This window comes from Triplophysa dalaica, chromosome 5 (genome assembly GCF_015846415.1).
Source record: "Triplophysa dalaica isolate WHDGS20190420 chromosome 5, ASM1584641v1, whole genome shotgun sequence".
NCBI lineage: Eukaryota > Metazoa > Chordata > Actinopteri > Cypriniformes > Nemacheilidae > Triplophysa > Triplophysa dalaica.
This window is the reverse complement of record NC_079546.1, coordinates 25,315,344-25,336,406: the sequence shown is the minus strand read 5'-3', so window position 1 is coordinate 25,336,406 and position 21,063 is coordinate 25,315,344. Positions and strand designations below refer to the sequence as shown.

The 21,063-nt window shown below is 36.5% G+C and overlaps 1 protein-coding gene across 2 annotated transcripts; it reads right to left on the bottom strand.

The window, feature by feature from the left end:
- Positions 1-7,197: 7,197 nt before the first annotated feature.
- LOC130420678 (uncharacterized) lies at positions 7,198-20,401 on the bottom strand. 2 transcript variants are annotated; one of them, XM_056748165.1, is made up of 19 exons: positions 20,352-20,401; positions 20,116-20,228; positions 19,239-19,291; positions 16,268-16,348; positions 16,087-16,198; positions 15,856-15,981; positions 15,252-15,338; positions 15,019-15,102; positions 14,046-14,099; positions 13,144-13,379; positions 12,414-12,573; positions 11,835-11,941; positions 10,115-10,483; positions 9,158-9,589; positions 8,903-9,008; positions 8,209-8,426; positions 7,846-7,977; positions 7,496-7,663; positions 7,198-7,403 (listed from the first exon to the last, which is right to left on the bottom strand). In XM_056748165.1, the coding sequence occupies exons 2-13, from the start codon at positions 20,192-20,194 to the stop codon at positions 10,421-10,423; spliced, it is 1,242 nt and encodes a 413-aa protein (XP_056604143.1). In that variant the 5' UTR covers positions 20,195-20,228; positions 20,352-20,401; the 3' UTR covers positions 7,198-7,403; positions 7,496-7,663; positions 7,846-7,977; positions 8,209-8,426; positions 8,903-9,008; positions 9,158-9,589; positions 10,115-10,420. The 2 variants fall into 2 exon arrangements, with proteins under 2 accessions (XP_056604143.1, XP_056604144.1); XM_056748166.1 differs by having other exon boundaries at positions 8,919-9,008.
- Between the last annotated feature and the right edge of the window lie 662 nt (positions 20,402-21,063).

Here is a 21,063-nt window from a genome sequence, read left to right as displayed (position 1 = left end):
TTATCCTGATTAAACGTTTTGAAAAACCCTTTGAGTCTTTCTGGTGTGAAATGTTAATTTATTCATGCAGTTAAATAATCAATTGAGTTCACATTACAAGCGATGATTGATCATTAATGATGAACACCTGCTGTTAACAAACACAAAGAAGAAACATCAACAATAAGAAGTCACCCTGATAGTGCAACGCGTATCTATTTTTACGTAAATGTTGTCTTTAGCATACATATGAACGTTACGTTTAAATAGACGCATCTACGTATAATATACACGTATAAAGGCTTCAGCAACGTTAGGATCTTACGTATTTTCACATTAATAACGTATAAATGATTACGCATAAAGAACGCGAAGCGACGTCACGTCCCATTGCATGCTGGGGGAAATCCGCTATCCTGAAAGGTTATTTAGAATGCCAAAGCTGCTAACGTTGGATGGAAGGGCTGCAATTTTAGCCAAAAAGGCTAATGCTACAGGAAAGGAGACCAGCTGTTGTTTTTAAATTGATTTTAATGAAAGAAAAACTTCACTACAGGACTGCCAAAGCCACTAGATGGAAAGTCTGAAACCTTTAGCCAAATATTGCAAATGCTAAAACTGCTGCTTTAGCAATCGCAGGAAAGGAGACCAGCTGTTGTTTTTAAATAGATTTTAATGAAAGAGAAGCTTTACTAGACTGAATAAACTGCTTCTGTGAGGGAAGATATATTCATGTAAGGAATCGAATGTCTGCCCATTGATTTTCAACATGTTTACATATGTTTTAAGTGATCTATGTTATCCATAAGGGTTTCCCCAATTAGACCATCTCTGGGATCGCTGTCTGCAAGTTTTATTAGTCAACTTGTAAATGTTCTTTTGTGTGAACGTTAAAATCTTGAAAAAAAGGAATTATATGCAGTATATGCCAGTTCACAATGTTTTTGGACAAAAGTGCAACATGAGTTGGATTGCTGCAAATCCCTGTAAATTTACGAACAATTTTGCATTTACTGGGTGGAAGATGTTAATTTAAGACACAAGCCAATAAACTGTAAGAGTTGTATTAAGGGGTATTCGGTGTAAAAATAAACTGAATAAACACAAGTGTGTTTCGTAGTTATATATAAAACATAATAATAAAGGTAATACCTGTAATATTAGCCTATATGTACGTTTATTGTTTATTATATCATATTGTTTATATTATTATATGTTGTTAGTCTATTGTACAGAACGGGCATAGGATTTTACGCGAGAATACACATAGGCTTAGGGTGACTTTTTTAGTGTAAATAATTGCTACAAACACTAAAATACTTTTACTTGAATTAAAATAGTGGTTAATTTTAGCTAAGGGTGAATATTGAAACAAAATGTCGAGACTGACCAATTAAGTATTTCAGAGTGCGGGTATAAAATAAAAAACAAAATATGGAAAGAATATTTGAAACAAAGCATGAAACTTAATATATTATATAATATGTTTGGGTTGTATTTTTGAACATGCTGCGTTATCAGGTACAAATAGTTTTTTCGCTTTGCTTGGACCACTTCCGGTGTTTGACCATTTTGCGTAATCTCCCGCGCATTGCGTGCTGAGAAAAGTAGCGGTACAGGTAAGGATCCGTGTTTTTCTTATTTATATTAGTTAAAACTTGATGTTGTCTTCCAAGTAAAGTGTACATTTAGTATTTTTATACTAGTTGATCAGTAATTGTTCTCACTTGATATGTCGTTTCTCATTTAACTATGAAGATCTTTTAAAATCTATAAAGTTTAATTATGTATTAACGTGTTTTGCGGCCAAGATGTGCTAATGTTTTCCAAACATCAATTCCGTAGGCTATAATGATGCAGTATTAAACATTATCTAACCGATCTTTTTTCTTTATTAATAAAATGTTTTAGGAGCTCAGATTAAGTCAGAAAGGATAATTGTATACTAAGTACATGTACTGTTTTATAAAAATGGGTGATATTTAATCAACCTGTACATATTACCCTTAAAAACACACTAACTGCTGAAACCGCTGCACCTTGGAACATCCCTGCTGAGAAACAAGCATATACTAGTGTGGTATGTTTTGATTGATGCTGGTTTTAGCCGCATGTGCTGGTTTAAGATGATCCTTGGATGGTCACCTGCTGGTCCATAGCGGGTAAGACTGGTCATACAAGCATCAAAACATACGAGGTAGGAAGAAGTTCCACCATGTCCAGACGACCGACAGATGCCCATCCCCAATTTGAGATTACACCAGATACAGCTGCAGACTGACTGACCATCCCAGCTCCATCTAAGGCAATTCCACCAGCTGCCAAGAGAAATATGACCATCGGACCATCCCAGCTCAGACCACTACATCCCCAACCAAGAGCAAAGACGGACTATTTGTCTTATTAATGCTGAAGTTACAATATTTGGTATTAAATGCTAAACTAAAATCACATGTCACCAGTCTGAGTGCAGCTATGACACGTCAGAGGGGATCTGGCCCTCCCGGTTGAGCCTGGTTTCTCCCGAGGTTTTTTTTCTCCATTAATCAATCATTGGAGTTTGGGTTCCTCGCCACAGCAGGGCAGTGTTGGCCTGCTCACCGGGAGACTGCATTCATTCATTTATTTATTTAGAAATTAGATGTTATTTATTAGAATGAACTTACTCGTTGTATAAATACCATGCACTGTGCTGTGTTTTAACTTTTCTGTTTTTCTTGTTTGCCCCTGTAAAGCTGCTTTGAAACAATACACATTGTGAAAAGCGCTATATAAATAAACTTGAATTGAATTGAATCAAAACATACCTAACCCAGCATATGCTATTTTTTTTTTCAACAGGGATTATTGACACTGGTTTGAATCGAAGAGTTAATCTTCCATTGGTCTAGGCTCGGGTTAATTTAGATCAACTAATTTCCTTATTTAAGCAGTTTAGATCAGTTTATGACAGCTTGAAACTGTTTGGACTAACTTTGACCTGTTTATAACAAATATATGACATGTTCCAAAATGCAACACCACGCCACCACTACAATATAACATTCCATTGAATGACTTTTTACATGTATCTTCATGTGTGTTTTTTGTTTATTCCAGGATGCCTGGGTCAACATTCAAAAAATGTTCTTCTTGCAATGCCATAAAAGTTGCAAAGCAAAAAATAAATGAGCGATGGGTCAAAAATATGAAAGATGCAAATAATTTCTGTAAATTTATAAATTCTGCCAATATTCTGGTAAGTCAGCCTGATCTCACACATAAGACGTACATATTTACACGTAAATTAAGCCTGTCCTATACGTAGGAAAAAATCTTAAAATCAGATGGAGTCTAGGAAGTTCCTCCTGTGTAAGTAAATGTAAAGAAATTTGCCTGGTTTAAAAATATAAGCACAAAACATTTTGGGTTAAAAATGTATCTAACGATACATCATGTATCCTTCTTGCGAAGTTTGTTTTTGTCTAATCCTGAATCAATCAAATACACCTAGGGTTTACATTCAGACTATTTTTGACAGTCAACCGCTGTTGAGTAGCCCAGTACCTGAATGACTCGTCATAGACAAAGAGAAGTGTCAGATATCACACTTTTGTTTTAAAAACATTGGTTGTGTGTATCCTTACATGAAAACACCACCGTTTTTACATATGCCATTATGCTCTTTCCTCAACCTAAAAGAGTTGATACATATCTGTCCCGTCTCAGTGGGTGCACTTAATCGCTGCAGGGTGCCACTATGTTAGCGTTTAGCTTAGAATCATTGGTTCCATTCATTCATTAGGATCCAAACAGGGATGATTTAAGAAGCCACCAAACACTTCATAGCGATTAAGTGCACTCACTGAGATGGGACAGATACATATCAACTTGTCTAGCTTGAGGTAAGACATATGTAAAACGGTGGTGTTTTCTTTAAAAAAAAAATGGTAGCTCCTTTGTGATTTCATGAACTGGTCTAATAATAATTCTGCTTGTGTATTACAGGTGCTGTGAGAAAGAACCATGTCTCCCGTGCCGCCACTGATGATGAGACCACAATACATGTGATACGGTGGTTCAACCTAGCAGCAGACAGGGGAGCAGACCCAGTGTCAGGACCCAACAGTTGTGTTTTACTGTTTAACTTTAACTTGTGTGTTCAGTGTTCGTTTACCAGTTAAGATAAAGACAAGTTTACTACTTTAAAAAGTATTTTTTTAAGTTTATATTGATCAATATTTTAAAAACCCAGTTTACACAAAAAAATATTTAATTAAATGATTCTTGAGCTACATTAAAAAAAGTGTTATTTTCCTTAAATAAATAAAAATATTTGTACAATTTATGGTTGCATTTCATTTTCTGTAATACAATTGTATACATAAATACAGTCTGTAATGACCTATTTTTAAAGTTTAATTGTTACTGGCTTAAACGGGTGAGTTTACTATGCGTTTTGAATGATTTCCTCATGTGTTATTAATATTAATAAAGGAAGGCATATTAAAAATGAAAGAGCAATCCATTCTATCCAATGTTGGTCAATAAGATATGAAATATATCTTTAGCTAGTTTTGGCCAGAAAACTTTTAAATGAGGGATCTGAAGGTATCTAGAGAGAATGACTAGATCCGTGGCGGATCAGCTGCTTTATAAACGGGTCCTGAACGGGTCTGCCCCGAATCTGGTCCGGATCCGCCATCCTTATCTGTTCTGGATCCGATGCGCTGTGCAAGTGGACTCCATTCCGGATCCGTTTTCCACATCCGTTCCGGAGCCTGTGGTAGTTCCGGGGCGGATCCGTTCCGGAGTCAATTTGCTATCTGGGAAGGAGCGTAACGTTGAAGGCGGCATTTGAACCTGCATCGAACACGGAGATCCATGTCGGAAGATCGCGGTGATTTCATCGACCAAAATATCAATAATCTGCTGAGATTAAAGAGTTTCTTCAAAGTCATTCACAGTTTTAACATCTATCAGTGATGTTGATGTATACTAACGTTAAACGCCACGGACTTACACCACATGAAGTAAGATGAGCTGTTATAATTATAGCTGTTTGGGCTACCAGACATGCTGGTGTGACTTTTATGTGCAGGTTTTAGCCTATCAATGAGGTAAATCCAGATTATCATTGAGTTGTAGATAAATGTTTACATTTTTTATATATATATTTTTTCATTACAGATGCAGATGCAGGGTAACGTTACCATCCATTATCACACTGCTGTTCAAGATAATATCCCAGGATGTATGTCTCAGAAACAGGTGAAAATTTGAATGGTATCTTACTTGCTTTAATCTAGCAATTTACTGCTTATCTATTAATAAATCTAATTGGCTTGCATAATGGTTTCTTGTCAATTTTGTGGACAACAGCCAGTCCACCTTTGTGACAGGGCTGGGGCTCAAGCATGGTTTCCACAGGTCTGGTGACGGGATTTAGCAATTAACTTTGATTTAGAAAGTTTTAGTGCAACTTAAAATATTTGCAGAGGCAAGAAGATAGTGCATGTTGAGGGTAGTTCATGTACATTTGTTTTGCTGCTAGTCTGTGTGAATTACTAGATTTTTAACCAGTGTATAATTTTTCAGACGCTTTGTGGTTATAAACCCAGAAAAAGGGACAAAGGCTGCTAAGGGGAAAAAAAGAAGAACTGTCAATTCACACGTCACCAGCCTCTTGCGGAAGTAAATGGTCTTTCAGTGGGATTTCATTTGAAAATGGTGAGTAGGATGTATACATTACACATACGTTCAAACAGCAATGACTAAGGGGGCTGGGGAAATTCATTCTCATCTGCCTTTCAAAGTGAGAATGCTGAACTTCTCTTCTGTGCTCTTTTGCCATTCTTTTTTTTGTTCTTTCAATGAATTGTGCTCATCACACTTTCTATTATTTTATGTTATTCTGTCCGTTTTAAGCTCTGTTTCTAAAATTAGCTTTTGTTAGGTCAAGCCATGTGATATAATTTTGAAATTATGGAAATCATATCTCTCTCTCTCTCTCTCTCTCTCTCTCTCTTTCTCTGTCATATACAGACCCAAGACTTTGCAAAGGATCCTCATTGTGTGCTTTGAGTAAATGGTTTGTGGTCTAAGCAGTGACAGTGTTTTTATTGTTCATTGCTCTTTATTGATGAAGAGTTCCATTAAGTGTCATCTATTGGTTTGAATGTATTCATACATGTTGAATTTTAGTGGTTTAGGTAACACTGCATATGAAGTTCAGTATTTTGTTATAATGAAAAATGTATTTGGGTTTAAAAATGTATTTGTTACTTTTTAAACCATGAACATGAGAAAACGAAATTTGTTTGTGATTAATCTGAGCCTATGTGTAACATTTTTATGTGACCAGGAGTCACAGTGTATATCCTTTGAGTCTTTTTAAATGAATTTTAGCAGTTCAAGGAACATTAAATGTTGAGGTTTAGGGCCCTATCTTGCACCAACGCAGCGCAAAGCCAAACGCAAGTGTCTTTGCAAGTTTAAGACAGACGCAGTTGTTATTTTCCGTCCAGTGACCACAGATGTCAGCAATGAACATGATATACAGTATATTTTTGTGATTGGTCTGATCCATGTGTGCCTACATTTGTAAGTATTTATCTTTCAGTGTTTGTATTACAATAAAAAAAAGTTAATTTCAACACGGAACTATTAGTTTTCTTTCACTTAAGTGTTACCTGAAGGATTATGCCTTTTGTATTAACTCTAGCTAGAATATGTCTATAACAATCAGTACACGTTACTATGCTAACCCTAATTAACAATATTTAATGGAAACAAAATAAATGGTGATTTAACAGGAAAATAATGGTAACACTGCTGCCAGTTGTTTCCTGTTTTTTCTGTGATTCACAGTAAATTCCTGTAGAAAAACATTATGGGGAGTGCACTGTAACTGTTCAAATAGCAGGAAAATAATGGTAACCCTGCTGCCAGTAATTTCCTGTTATTTAACAGGGAAATAATTAACAGTGCTGATATATCAGCTCAATGTAAATTTATTGTATGTTATTATATATACATAATCTCAAGCATCAAATTCAATACCTACGTACTCAATAGGGGCACTCACAATTAACCAAACCCTTTTTCTTAGATAAGTGAAGATTATAGAATGGTGGTAAAGTTCAAATTTTGTAATATTTTGGAATCCCCCATTTACATTCTGTGAGGTTCATATTTGGTGACATATAAAATTAAAATATGGCTCATGCTAGGGTCAAGCTATTCAAAAATGTTTTTGAATAAGTAGAATAAAACAGGAGAATTATCACTACTGTGGCATAGACTTGCCGTTCTCCTTGGCTCATGTTGACAAACATTAGGGGCATTTCATGACGACAGGAGGCTCCAAACACTCCTGTAACATCAAGTTTCTTAGCTTGTTGCGGTGACCTCAGCACGTTGGCAGCCTTGAAGTTACTGCAGTCCTAAAGATTAAAGGAAAACCGAGATTTATTGGAGGAATAATGGTCTTTTTTAAATCTAATATTTCACGGCGTATTCTACAACTATGTCTTACCTCGTGAGGCTTTGAGCTGTCAATATGTGATAGCAGGTATTCCTCTACATCCTTTTCACTAACAAACATGCGGGTTCCATGTAATGGCTCAACCGCACTTGTCCCTGAGCTTTGCTTTCTCACAAGGCCAAAGTTGGCATCCAATGTCACTATCACATCTCCATCCGCCTGGAAGACAAACACTTACAGTAATCCTGGTTTTGTATATGCAACAGGTTGATACACTTATACTATTACTATTCTATTATAATTCTTTATACAAAAAATTAAGAAATTTTTCAATTTTTATCAATTCAATGCCATAAGGTAATGGAGAATGCATTTATTACCACGCTGGAACTAGAACCAACCTTTGGACATGCTGGACATGTGGTCCCATCACCTAATTGTGGGCAAACATCTACCAAACTTATTTTTCGGAAGTGGTGATGCCTAAAATGAGATATGGATTCTCCCACCAGGGCTCTGTAAAGTGCGTTAACCTACGGTATAAGCAGGAGTCAGTGAAAACATTACTGTATCCCACACTCACATCTGTAGACTGTGGTTCACTGAGAAGTTGTTATTTTATAGCAAAATAGCAAGAATATGTTTGCAAGCAACTGTAAATCCAAGATGGTTTGTCTATATGGACTCATCAATATTCTATGAAAGTAACAGAAATGTTCACATTATAGACAGGACTTCAAACTGACCTCTGGAAACTGGCTTACCTCTGCAAGTGTAAGGTTATTTTTCCAGCGCAGGGTGTTGCAAAAACCCTCAACAGAAACCTGACACTCCAGTGACAGACAAACAAAAAGCTCTAGCAGAGGGATGGAGAAGGCTGTCTGATGCTTGTCGGCTGTTGCTGGCCAGAGCCCATACCTTAGCAGAGTGCACGTTTCTGGTTCACACGCACACATATTGACTGTGACGGTGCAGAGCCGTCCTGCAAAATAAAAAAAAACATAAGCAAGTACTACTATAGAGACCTTATCAGTATAGACTAAATCCCTTGAGTGTGTCACTAATAACTTAATAACGCAATAAGCCTGTGAAGCAGTGCATTAAAGTGAGTTTTATAACAGCTAAGGGCGTTGTGGCACGATGCTAAACGAAGTCATTAAAACCCCCTTTGCTGTTATAAAACACACTGTTACCCCCTGCTTTTAATAAAATAAAGTAAACGAAGTGTTATTAAGGCTATGTAATTCAGTCAGCTTGTATAAATCGGGGTACTTTATAACGTTTTAGAATTTGGCTCAGCCAATAAGAATCAAGGACCAGAACTGACCATTTTATAAATATTGTTACTATAATTATTAGATATTTTGACAAATTTTGATGAAATCCTTACTTCACATTTAAACGGATTTGATTCCTTTACCTTTTAAGAAAATTAAATGAATTTGTAAAATGACAAACCTGTGCTGACAATGACCTTCATGTCCTTTGTGTAGAATGCATGGGTGCCATGGCCTTCAGGTAAATATAGGAATAACCTCAGGGTGGATGGCTCATAGTAAGCATTCTGTAAGAAAGAATTATAGCTCTAACAAAGTTTTTAAAACAATAAACTTGAGACACGAACAGCTACATAGTTCAAAAACAATTTGAAGAAATTAATGAATAACTGTGAGTTTATTGTCTGTGTGTATGACTGCATGCTATTATTCTTACGTTCCACTTATCAGGAAGGTGCAGTGAATTTCTGTGAGTCCTTTTCAGAAAACACTGCAGTGGTGCTGCACTCAACACACCTATAATCTCCATGTTCTTGGCAGACAACACACTGGGTAGTGATTGGTGCTGAACCTTCAAATGACACCTTAAGCATGTCATCCTTAACTGCATCCCAGGCATGAAGCTCTCTCTTCTTTGCCTTACTGTACGCAGTCTCAGAACATGAGCTGCAGCTCGGTACCACATCATCAGGTTCAGCCTGTTGAGGTGTAATAGACCTGTGAGGGTCTGAAGGGGGGGTCAGTTTGCAGTTGGGCTCGGGGAGACCTTGATATAGGTAAGAAACCTTTGCAGGGCCAGTGATAGACCTCCTCAGCACCTTAATCTTAACGCTCCTGAAGCGTACGCCCTTAACTGCTTTTCCCATATCTAAAATCAGAATTTTTGGCAATTATTAGTTAAGGCAAGCAGCAACCAATACTTCTCATCACAGCCTAAAAGACATAAACACCTCATTGAACATGGGATGCAGACGAGGTATATGTATTTGGTGACACTATTAGATAGACAGACAGATATACACATTTAAACACATATAACTTTATTTGCTATAAAAGTACGTCTTGGGTTTGAATACTTCACGCAATACGAGTATAATATAACGTTAGCTTCAGTGAAGCGTTAACGAGTAGATAACTTAACGTTATAAAATGCAATAAACTGTCTTACAGCATGAAACAGTTACAGAGTAATATTGCGTTAAACTAAACTTCAGACAGCAAACGTTAATGCTAACATAAAGCATGTAACTATAACGCAGTCTACTATGAAATCTAAATCGTTATGTCATGTCAACACTCATGTCACGCCAATTAAAAGACATTTTCTGCATTTATTTACTTATTGGCAAATAAGTTAGTTTAAATCCCCAGTTTATCATTTAAATGGTCTTACCTGAAAGTAAGTGAAATATGATGCGGGAGTGAAAATATCAAGCGGGAAAAAGCGTAACGTCACCACGTTATCTTGTAGACGTTCGATCAGCTGAGCTGGATTCCTCTGGGACTGGATCTGGAGTCTTCTCTTGTATTTGAAATGGTGGTTAACCATTAGGATGGATGATAACAGCCTTCTGAGTCTACCAGTAGCCCCATCTGGCCCATATGAATCAGCTGATAACCACTGACAACGCCCATTCAATCCACTGATAACATTCGAAGCGGGTGATTTTCCCCTGTAAGAGCATTTTGGCACGCGCGCTCATTTAGCAGCCACTTCTATAGCGCAGTTTAATTGAACACTGCGCGTGCCCGCTGTTGATAACTGAGGTAAAATAAAAAAGATTAAAAAACATTTTTAATTGACCTTTAGATACAGTGCAAATTAATTATATTCATTACCAATGTTGGGTATGTTTCCTCAAAATGTAATAATTACTATTTACATCGGGCTACATAAAGTACACTCTGCTTTATACAAAAAACTCATTAACCTACTCCACAATGACAATATAAATCTTTTTTTAATAAATTAAACATTACATGTAACAAACTGTGACCATTAGTAACCCTTATTTATTTCAGTAAAATAACCGAATAAAAGGAAATATTGAATAAAAATATTAAGTCAATTTAACAAATGCAAGTACATTACAAATGACTAATAAATGAAGAGTAATCCCCTCTGTTACATTTTATTACAGTAATTAGACTCTGTAATCATAGACACCAAACACTAACCCCGCTAGAAATTTAACGTTCCCAGAACGTTCTCAGAACGTCCCCACTGGTGTTCAGGACGTTGCCTAGGAACATTCCCAGAACGTTCTGAGAAGGTTATGATGTGGAGTTCTTTAAAGGTTAGGGGGACGTTATTTGGGGACCTTTAAAGAACATTCGGGACGTTCTTGGAACATTTAGGGGACCATACTTTATTAGGAAATTTAACGTTCCCAGAACGTCACCACTGGTGTTCAGGACGTTGCCTAGGAACATTCTCAGAACGTTCTCAGAAGGTTATGATGTGGAGTTCTTTAAAGGTTAGGGGGACGTTATTTGGGGACCTTTAAAGAACATTCAGGACGTTCTTGGAACATTTAGGGGACCATACTTTATTAGGAAATTTAACGTTCCCAGAACGTCACCACTGGTGTTCAGGATGTTGCCTAGGAACATTCTCAGAACGTTCTCAGAAGGTTATGATGTGGAGTTCTTTAAAGGTTAGGGGGACGTTATTTGGGGACCTTTAAAGAACATTCAGGACGTTCTTGGAACATTTAGGGGACCATACTTTATTAGGAAATTTAACGTTCCCAGAACGTCCCCACTGGTGTTCTGGACGTTGCCTAGGAACATTCCTAGAACGTTCTGAGAAGGTTATGATGTGGAGTTCTTTAAAGGTTAGGGGGACGTTATTTGGGACCTTTAAAGAACATTCAGGACGTTCTTGGAACATTTAGGGGACCATACTTTATTAGGAAATTTAACGTTCCCAGAACGTCCCCACTGCTGTTCTGGACGTTGCCTAGGAACATTCCTAGAAGGTTCTGAGAAGGTTATGATGTGGAGTTCTTTAAAGGTTAGGGGGACGTTATTTGGGGACCTTTAAAGAACATTCAGGACGTTCTTGGAACATTTAGGGGACCATACTTTATTAGGTGAATATAACAACTTACAGGTGTAATGGCCAGCTTGGCACGATGAGGTGCATGTTTGAGGGTTTCCCCAATGCAAACATCAATTTGCTTCTCAGTTTTTTGGGGAAACTGTTTGGCACATGCACCTAGAAAAGAAGGTACAGTAATAAATGTTAATACATTGATACAACACAGAGGTGTCACAGTTGGGTATGTTTTCAAAACAGCAAAAAGAATGAAATGTCTGTAAAATTAGAAACCAGTCCATTTATTTTCCCTCTCCCTAGAGCAGATAAACGGTCCTTTTAAAGTAAAATTAAAATGCACACAGGCTGTGTTTTACAAAGATGTAAAACTCTAACAAACGAGCTCACCATCACAATGTTATATAAGATATATTTCACACACTTTAAGCTCTTATTTTCCAAATGTAATAGGGTTAGTGCAACAAATCTTTTTGTTTGTAATTCATAGGCCTACAGAAGCGCCAGCCTTGTACCGAACGGTTCAATAAGAATTAATGTATTGTTACACTATTAGCAGAAATGGTTTATCATTTTCTCTTTAAAACAGTTGCATGAATGAGTAAGACGAAGGGAGAAGCTTTGAAAAGCTTACTTAAAACAATGTGGTGGAGTGATGTTCCCATGAAGGGCAGCTTTCCTTTTCTGCCTTTCAGGCTGTAATTAGACCAGACCTCATTCGAAGCGATTTTACGGAGAATTCTTCTCACAACGTCCCCGATGCTGCTGCCTCCGACCATGCTCAAAAACTGGATCTATGTAAAATATAAAGAAAAATATTTAAAAGCAAGTGTTAGTGTTGCAATTTAAAACATTATCTTTAAAAGCACAATGGGTCTTTAAAGTACATTTTATTCCACCCCAAAATTAAATTGTTCTCATTTAACACTTACCCCAGTGTCGTTCCAAATCTGTAAAACTTCATCTTCGAAACACAAATTAGGATATTTTTTATGCATTCTGACAACTCTATGGCCCTCCCATAGACAGCAATATAATTAACATAATCAACGTCCAAATACGTAAGGAGATGTGTAAAATATTCCATGACATCAGTGGTTTGACCCTAAACTACAATTTTGACAATTTTTTGCTACCATTTGGGGCGAAGCGCTGAACGCCTGAAGTTGGAAAAAAGTCAACTCGGAACTCAAAAGTGCTTGAGGTCATGTGCCTGGATAGCTTTTTCAGTGGTTCGGTCTGATCGTCCACACAGAATGCATAAAGATATCTTAAATTATGTTCCAAAGACAAAGCTTTTATGGGTTTGAGTTGACATTAATGGCAAAACAATTATTTTGGGGTGAAGTATCACTTTGACATACCATCTTTCTTTTTTCCTCTGTGTCCTCCAGTTTTAAAAGCAACACTTGCAGCTCCTGCGTTGTTTTGCAGGGCCCCTCAATGATCTCCTGTGGTGGTGTTGAGGTGGATGCAGGGACAGCACGGTTCTGCTGAATGGCCTGAACTAGGCGCTCAATAGAATTTGCAACGTCTGTCTGCATTCTTTCTATAGCTAGCAGCACCCGCTGCTCAGATTGCCTAATAAGTTGCTGGAGATCTGACAAATAAAGATAGAAAAAAAAGCCATTTTGACATTCAATTATTTGCTTGGTGTTATCAAACCATATGCGTGGTATTTAAAAAAAAATAGGTCCCACTCTATATTAGGTGGCCTAAATTAGTATGCACTTACTAATGTAATTTGATACAATGCTCAACTTATCTACATATTAGGGATGTTAATGATTAATTGAGGATCGATTGATTGTGGATAATTATTTACTCGATTAAACTTAAAGCAAGGTCATGCACATGCGTGCGAGTTATGCGCAAAACAAATACAGCAGACTCAATGCAAATTAATTTTAAAAACGCAATGGCTATCCACATATGACATTACTTGGCTACCAAAATAACTTCTTTTTGCATATTTATAAAAAAATAAAAGATACTTCACTTGGACAATGGTTTATCATTTGCTCTGTAAATAAAAGTTTGTGAGCACGCCTGTCAGCCCGAGCTGCAGTCACAGCAGGCAAGAGGATTGACAGATCAAGGTGGAGAAGAGGGATTGGTAAAAAAAAGAGTACTTATTTGTTTGATGTAAGTACATAGTAGTAGTAATAAATTATAGACATTGGCATGAAGGTGTTACCAGATGGAGTGCTTTGGCCCAATGTCGATAGTAATATACTGTAATTAAAAAGTGTAAAGATACAATTACCTGCATTTACTGCACCCTCTGCATGACTGGTTTCTTGGATGTCATGGGTATTTTCTGTAATTGAAAAATGTTCTATGTTATGCTTATTTTCTCATTTTCCCAAACTTTATACATTTCACCATATGTTTTACTTGGACTTATGCTTAGGTCATATTTAGGTCTAAAACCTGAATACAATTTTTAAAAAATCTATAAAAATATAAACACCCTCTCATTTGATATTTTTAAAGAAGTCTCTTATACTCGCCAAGGCTGCATTTTTTTAACCAAAATACAGAAAAAAATTATAACATTGCAAAATGTAATGCAAAGCAAATTTTCATCAGCTGTTACTCCAATCTTAAGTGTCACGTAATCCTTCAGAAATCATTCTAATATGCTGATTTATTATTAGAATGATTAATTTTATATATTTTAGAACCTGTGATTTTTTTCAGGATTCTTTGACAAATAACAAGTTAAAAAGAACAGTATTTATCCAAATATTTTCTAACAATTTAAACCTGTGCTATGACTTCTTATTAATTTAAAACTTCCTTGGTAAATACAAGTACAGTACTTTTGAACAGTAGTGTATATTGTTAGAAAACATACATTTAAAATAATTGTTGTTCCTTTTTAACCTTTTATTGATCAAAAAAATTAGTAAAGCTAAAATATAAAACTATTAATCAGCACAACTATTCCCAGAAATGATAATAAATCATCATATCAGAATGATTTCTGAGGATCATATGACACTGAAGACTTGAGTAACAGCTAATGATTTAAATTACAGATATAAATAAAATGTTTATGTTTATTAATGTAAAAAAACTTTTACATTGTTATACTATTTCACGTTATAATATTATTCTGTATTTTTGAAAAGCATAATAAACTTCTTTTAAAACATTAAATGAAACTGGTATATTTAAAACACACACACACACAGATATAGCAGATTAAAAATCTAAACATCAAATGCAAATACCATGAAAAAGGTCATTCGAAAAAAGGTATGGCACATCTTCCTCAGATGGATGGGCAGTGACTGTGATATCAGTAGGTGGTTTGTCTGAGAAAAGATATTAATAAAAATGATATGTTCACAGCAGCTGGTACTTAGCTTTTTTTGCATGTACACTTATTGACACCCACACCAGACAGCACATTATCAAATCATCACAACAAGAAATTCCCCCAAAAGTTAAATCTGCTACTTACAGCTTGGGGGCTTAGGGACACTTGGTTGTGGGTTTTGAGAAGACATGGATGTTTTTTTCCTTTGTTTCGGTGGCATCTCATTTTCTCCTATTAATTCAGGATAAAACAGTGAGTGAGTGAGTTTGTGTGTGTGTGTGCATGCGTGCGACACAGACAATTTTGGAATCAGTAAGACTTGAATCTAACATCCATCAAAGCAGCATTTATGATAAAAAATAAAGAAAAAATATTGCTAAATGTTATTACAATATATTTTTTTATTATAAATATTTTAATCACTATATTCTGAATAAACTACAAACGAAATGTATACATTTCTTTGGTCAACACATACTTTTTAATTCCAATTTTTCCATTTTAGTTGTTCCATCTCTGCAACATTCTGTACTTAAAAGCTCATTATGCACCTCTTCTCAATAATTTAACCTTTTTACCAAGCATGCAAAAACAACGTTTTCTCAAAAACACAATCATTTATAAACATTCTGTTTACATATTATTATAGCACAGTTTGTTCTGATTACAGTGTTTTCAAACTTTTTTAACTGATAACAACATAATACTACTTACAGTAATATAATGAATAAAAAAACAGTCACTTTACCTTCACTATCTGTCCAGTATCTAACTGGGACTTTTCTCTTACGCATGTTTTCCACATCGTCCTCACTTTCCACATTAGATGTTTCAACAGCTTTTTTGGCTCGCTCTCTAGCTGTCTTGTAGTTGTCTAAGGACACAGTAAATTTATGTTTTATAATTTTGGTAATCAATTTTTATGTATGTATGTTTTATGTACTCTCCATATTAATTTATTTTTATTGAGTTTTCTCACCAGTCTCTGAGAGTATTCTTATTTTATATCGTTTCCAGAGCTCCTTATCTGGCCTGTGACACGCCTTTGACATGGCATCTGCATTTCTACGAGGCCAGTAGCAAGTTAGAACCTAAAAAAAAGTTACAAATTTAATAATTTTTCTTAATGGACTTGTGTGTGTGTGTGTGTGTACTCTTACCCCATTCACCTCCTCTACCCATGATGTGGGCGTCACAGCAATTGAGTTTTCCTCGATAAAAACCACTACGTAGAAACGAACCTATTATAGACATAAAACACTTCTTAGAAATGACACCAAAGAAATATCAGTCACGACATTAAAGCAATGTGAGTAAAACATACTATGTACATATTTTCTTCTCTTTGTTAATCGAGATCATGGAGAAGAGTAAGGACAACTCGGCGGCCATGCCCATCCTCAAGAATCATTGCTCTTCCTTGTAAGTTTGTCTTTTCCAGAATCTCCATCTTTGATTGACCACATACAAAGGCTCCATAGATCCTTGAATCACATGGCTCACAAAGGTATGATGTCAAGTGCATGAATACTCTACATAGGAGCTTTCCAGAGTTAGTGCTCTCTAGAACTTCACAGCAGGATGTTGGGCTAACAATGTAAACATTGTTAGGATGTTTCATTTGAATTGGTCTTTCTTCACTTGTTTCTATTGGAATCTTTGAACGTTCTTGGAGGCGTTTTGCTGCTTGGATTAGAACATGGTTTCCTGATCTAACCATCTTTTTCAGCTGGTGCAGGTAGCTTTCAAAAGAAAAAGCACTGCATTTGTCTAATGATCCATATGTGGTGGCATCAGCAGTGAGGTGAAGCAGTGAGTGCACATTGTACACTAAAAATTCCTCGCCATATATGTGACGGCCTTGTTCGACAAAATATGTGAGTAGTTGATGGGCATACATGTTGAATGTTTGTGTTAAATGTGGAGACACTAGTATACACATTGCCACACTAAAGACCATGAAATGACTGTAAAGTGTTTCTGGTAGGACTCCCTGAAGAACAACTTTGCCTGTGTAGAGCATGAACTGTCTGAATTCAGTGGCCTTCCACCTCTCTAATTCTTCCAAGCTGCGTGGCTTCCTGGCAAATACATGGGGTATGTCACATCTCAAATTCCTTAGCCTCTGATTGACCTCCCTCAGCTGAGCTGGCGATAGCCGATGCCCTGACTTCCCCCGTGACCACAGTAGGAGCATTTTTCTCATCACTCCCAGGCAGCATTGGTGCATGTAGTCAGCAGGAAAAGACTTGACCATGTCAATTGGGAGATTGCTGAAAGGGGATGCAGTATTTTCCTGATGGTGTTCTGGCTGGTGTTGCTCTCTGAATGAGACATCATCCCTCAAAATAAGGTCATGCACCTGTTGATACGTTATACGCCCCACCCAGTTTCCTTTTTGGGTGCATTTGTCACAGCCATAGTAACCCGAAAATTGTTTGATGCACTTCAGCATGGCTTTTGCTGGTGCATCACATGTTATACATCTCAATCTCACGTTGACTCTTTTTTCTCTCCATGAAAAGCCATTCATTAGAACCATGCTTAGCTCATCTGCTATGACTTTAATGAAGTCCAGTGATTTAGGCTTGGCCTCAGTAAGGGCGATGGCCAAAGGAAATGTGCTTGCTGGTTTTAGATGTACAGTGCAGAGTACAGGCCAGAAAGACTTACTAGTGCTCTTAAAGAGGGGCAGTCCATCTACATTGAGGGAAATCTCAAGCTCAGAGATGTCTCTTGCATAATTGTAGGTATACCGATTCAAGCACAAGATAAATTGTTCACTCACTCCAAATTTAACAAATTCTACTCCAGATACCATTTGGCTTTCAATGGGATCAGTTTTTAACAGTGTTTTAGCAGTGAATGGAAGGTTTTTATGACCTTGATTCCTAAGAATTTTAAGCAGTGCATCTGCAGCATTGTGCTTAATGTTATAGCCAATGATCCATTTCCTTAACTCCTCAGAAAAATGTTCAGTGGTTATATCAACGTTTGCAGTCTTCTCAAAAAACACTTCATCAATGTCGCTACTAGAAGATTCTCTATCCATATTCTCTGTGTCTACAGCCATTGAATGTTGTAGCGGTGTGTTACCTTTGAGTGCATTGGTGCCAGTATTGAAAAACCTAATTTCCTCATTGTCACTATCAAATACTCCAGTCATTCCATTTTCTAGGCCTGAGTCCTGGACTGGCATAGTGTCTCTGGGATTCTGTGCTCCACTGTCTTGCAAAGTACTAGGACCAGCGTTTTTGCTGTGCACATTTTTCATTTTCCTTTGAACCCTTTGCCATAGCCGTTTGTATTCTCTTTTCCTGTCTTCTGGAGGCATCCAGCTGTGTGACACAGCTCTGTGTTTTCTTCTCTGCAAATGGGTATAATGATGTTTACTTTTTGTAGCCAACCTTAAGATTGTTAATTTTGTTTGCAAGCGAATTTCTAACACACCAGAACAAAGCATTTGTATTACTTACAAAGTAAAAATTGTACTGTAATAACTAGGGCCATGCGGTATATCACGTTTTTACTCGACATAAGTGATATGAAGGGCCCTATAAAATCAGTTTTATTTTTTCCCAAATTCCGTTTTGTCCGTTTTCATTTTTGGCAATATTTTTTTTTACCCTTTATTTCCTGATAATTTACTCACCCCCATGTCATCAAAGATGTTCATATCTTTCTTCAATCAAAAAGAAATTCTGATTTTTGAGGGAAACATTTGTCATGTGTGACATTAGTATGTATGCAAAGATACATATGGCTGATTCCTCTTAATTATTCCTTGGCTGGAATCATGTTGAGCCGTTTTTGAAGCTGCATTGAAACTGCAATTTTGGACTTTTAACTCATTACCTCCCTGAAGTGCACTATATGGTGAAAATTCCTGGAGGTGCGGAAATATTCTTAAAATTGTATTTCTGGGGTGAACTAATCCGTAAATACACAATATATAAAGCAATATATTTTGTATATTCTAATAATGTAAAAATATTACTATAACATGGAAAAAATTGTTTTATAATGTGAAAAACATCTTAAGGAAAAAATTACATTAAAATGTGAAATTGATCCCATTTTTTTGGACTTTCAGCAGAATGCTGCTGTAATCATTTTGTAAGATAAGCCTACCTTTAGAGACGACATCTCAACCTGTGTGAGTAGGCCAGGGTACAAGAAAGGATCTAAAAAGCACATAAAAATAAATTGTATGAAAACATTGAATTTATTTTAGTACAGATTTAATGTTTACTGCTAATCAAAGGACAAAATGGGCACAAAAAACAGTAACACTTTAAATACTAGCTGTCCTCAGCAAAATGTGCTGCACGGAGCTATGTGGGTGTGGCGATAAGAGTATGTGATTGGCTGTTAACGCAGACCCTTGTCCTGTTAATTTGTTCATGTGCAGAGGACAATAAAATAACATTGTGAGTTATATACATTTGTGTCAACGCTTTAACACATTACAATGGACATTTTAATTTTCAGGAACCAGGTAGGCTACTGCCGTCCAAAATCTTACTTACATACTCAGAGTCAAAAAAAGCAACGCCCCATTCGGCATATTCCTGCCGTAAACATTTCAAGTTTTAAATTAACGGATCACAAATAACACGTTAGCTTCCTAAAGAAGGAATTACTTCGCGTCAGCGCTGGTCTTCATGCTGTCGCTGCGAGTTTGAAGTCGCATGGATTCTAAAGATTCGGATTACAGTGCACGAATAACATTGATTACTTCTGTATTAGTTTGGGTTTTGGTATTTCTTACTTTTTTATTTTGTTGTTGTCAGCCACAGCATGTTGGATAGTATTCGATGTTATTCATTTAAAGTTTGTAGTCTTTTTGTACAATTGTGTATTCTTCCAAGTAAGTTGGCGGCAGAAATCACAGAAAAAAACGAAATTTTATCATTATAGTAAAACGTTAAGAAAACTACCTAACACAATAAGTGCTTAAATAACTACACTTGATTGAGAGATGATCAAATTAGCAGACGTTACTCACCGTAGAAGATGACAAATTCAAATGCCGCCAAATTCAGTCTGGATCTGCGGATGCTGGGATAGGTGGATGTCCCTCCCATCTGCTCTCGCTATTGGGGCGTATAACGCCAAGGACTTTTGCGATTGGTTTAAAGCGCCAAGTATCCAGTGGTCCAGAGATATAGGAGAGATATAAGGATTTACTGTTGGTTAATAATTTATTTTTTATCATTATTTTATGGAAGATTTGCCTGTTACCATAGACGTGACGTCATTTGGGAACGAAACTGAACAACAGGGGACTGTTTGTGAACATTCTGTTGTTCTCTTTGTTGCTATGTGACCATAGAATAACCAATATAGAACGTCCTCTTAAAGCCATATCAGAAATGTTATTATATGACTGAAAGAGGACCATGTGAGAACGTTCTGTTATGGTCACAAATGTCCTCTTTGTAACGTTCTTATGTGACCATAGAATAACCAATATAGAACGTCCTCTTAAAGCCATATCAGAAATGTTATTATATGACTGAAAGAGGACCATGTGAGAACGTTCTGTTATGGTCCCGAATGTCATCTTTGTAACGTTCTTATGTGACCATAGAATAACCAATATAGAACGTCCTCTTAAAGCCATATCAGAAATGTTATTATATGACTGAAAGAGGACCATGTGAGAACGTTCTGTTATGGTCCCAAATGTCCTCTTTGTAACGTTCTTATGTGACCATAGAATAACCAATATAGAACGTCCTCTTAAAGCCATATCAGAAATGTTATTATATGACTGAAAGAGGACCATGCGAGAACGTTCTGTTATGGTCCCAAATGTCATCTTTGTAACGTTCTTATGTGACCATAGAATAACCAATATAGAACGTCCTCTTAAAGCCATATCAGAAATGTTATTATATGACTGAAAGAGGACCATGTGAGAACGTTCTGTTATGGTCCCGAATGTCATCTT

What these genes read in the sequence shown, in the direction of transcription:
- LOC130420678 (XM_056748165.1), bottom strand. Translation starts at nt 20,194, where the DNA reads ATGGGAGGGACATCCACCTATCCCAGCATCCGCAGATCCAGACTGAAT. An exon ending in TTGAGATGTCGTCTCTAAAG is followed by an intron (nt 16,349 to 19,238) that starts GTAGGCTTATCT and finishes TGTCTATAATAG; the next exon opens with GTTCGTTTCTACGTAGTGGT. An exon ending in AGAGGGTGCAGTAAATGCAG is followed by an intron (nt 13,380 to 14,045) that starts GTAATTGTATCT and finishes TTTATTTGTCAG; the next exon opens with ATCTCCAGCAACTTATTAGG.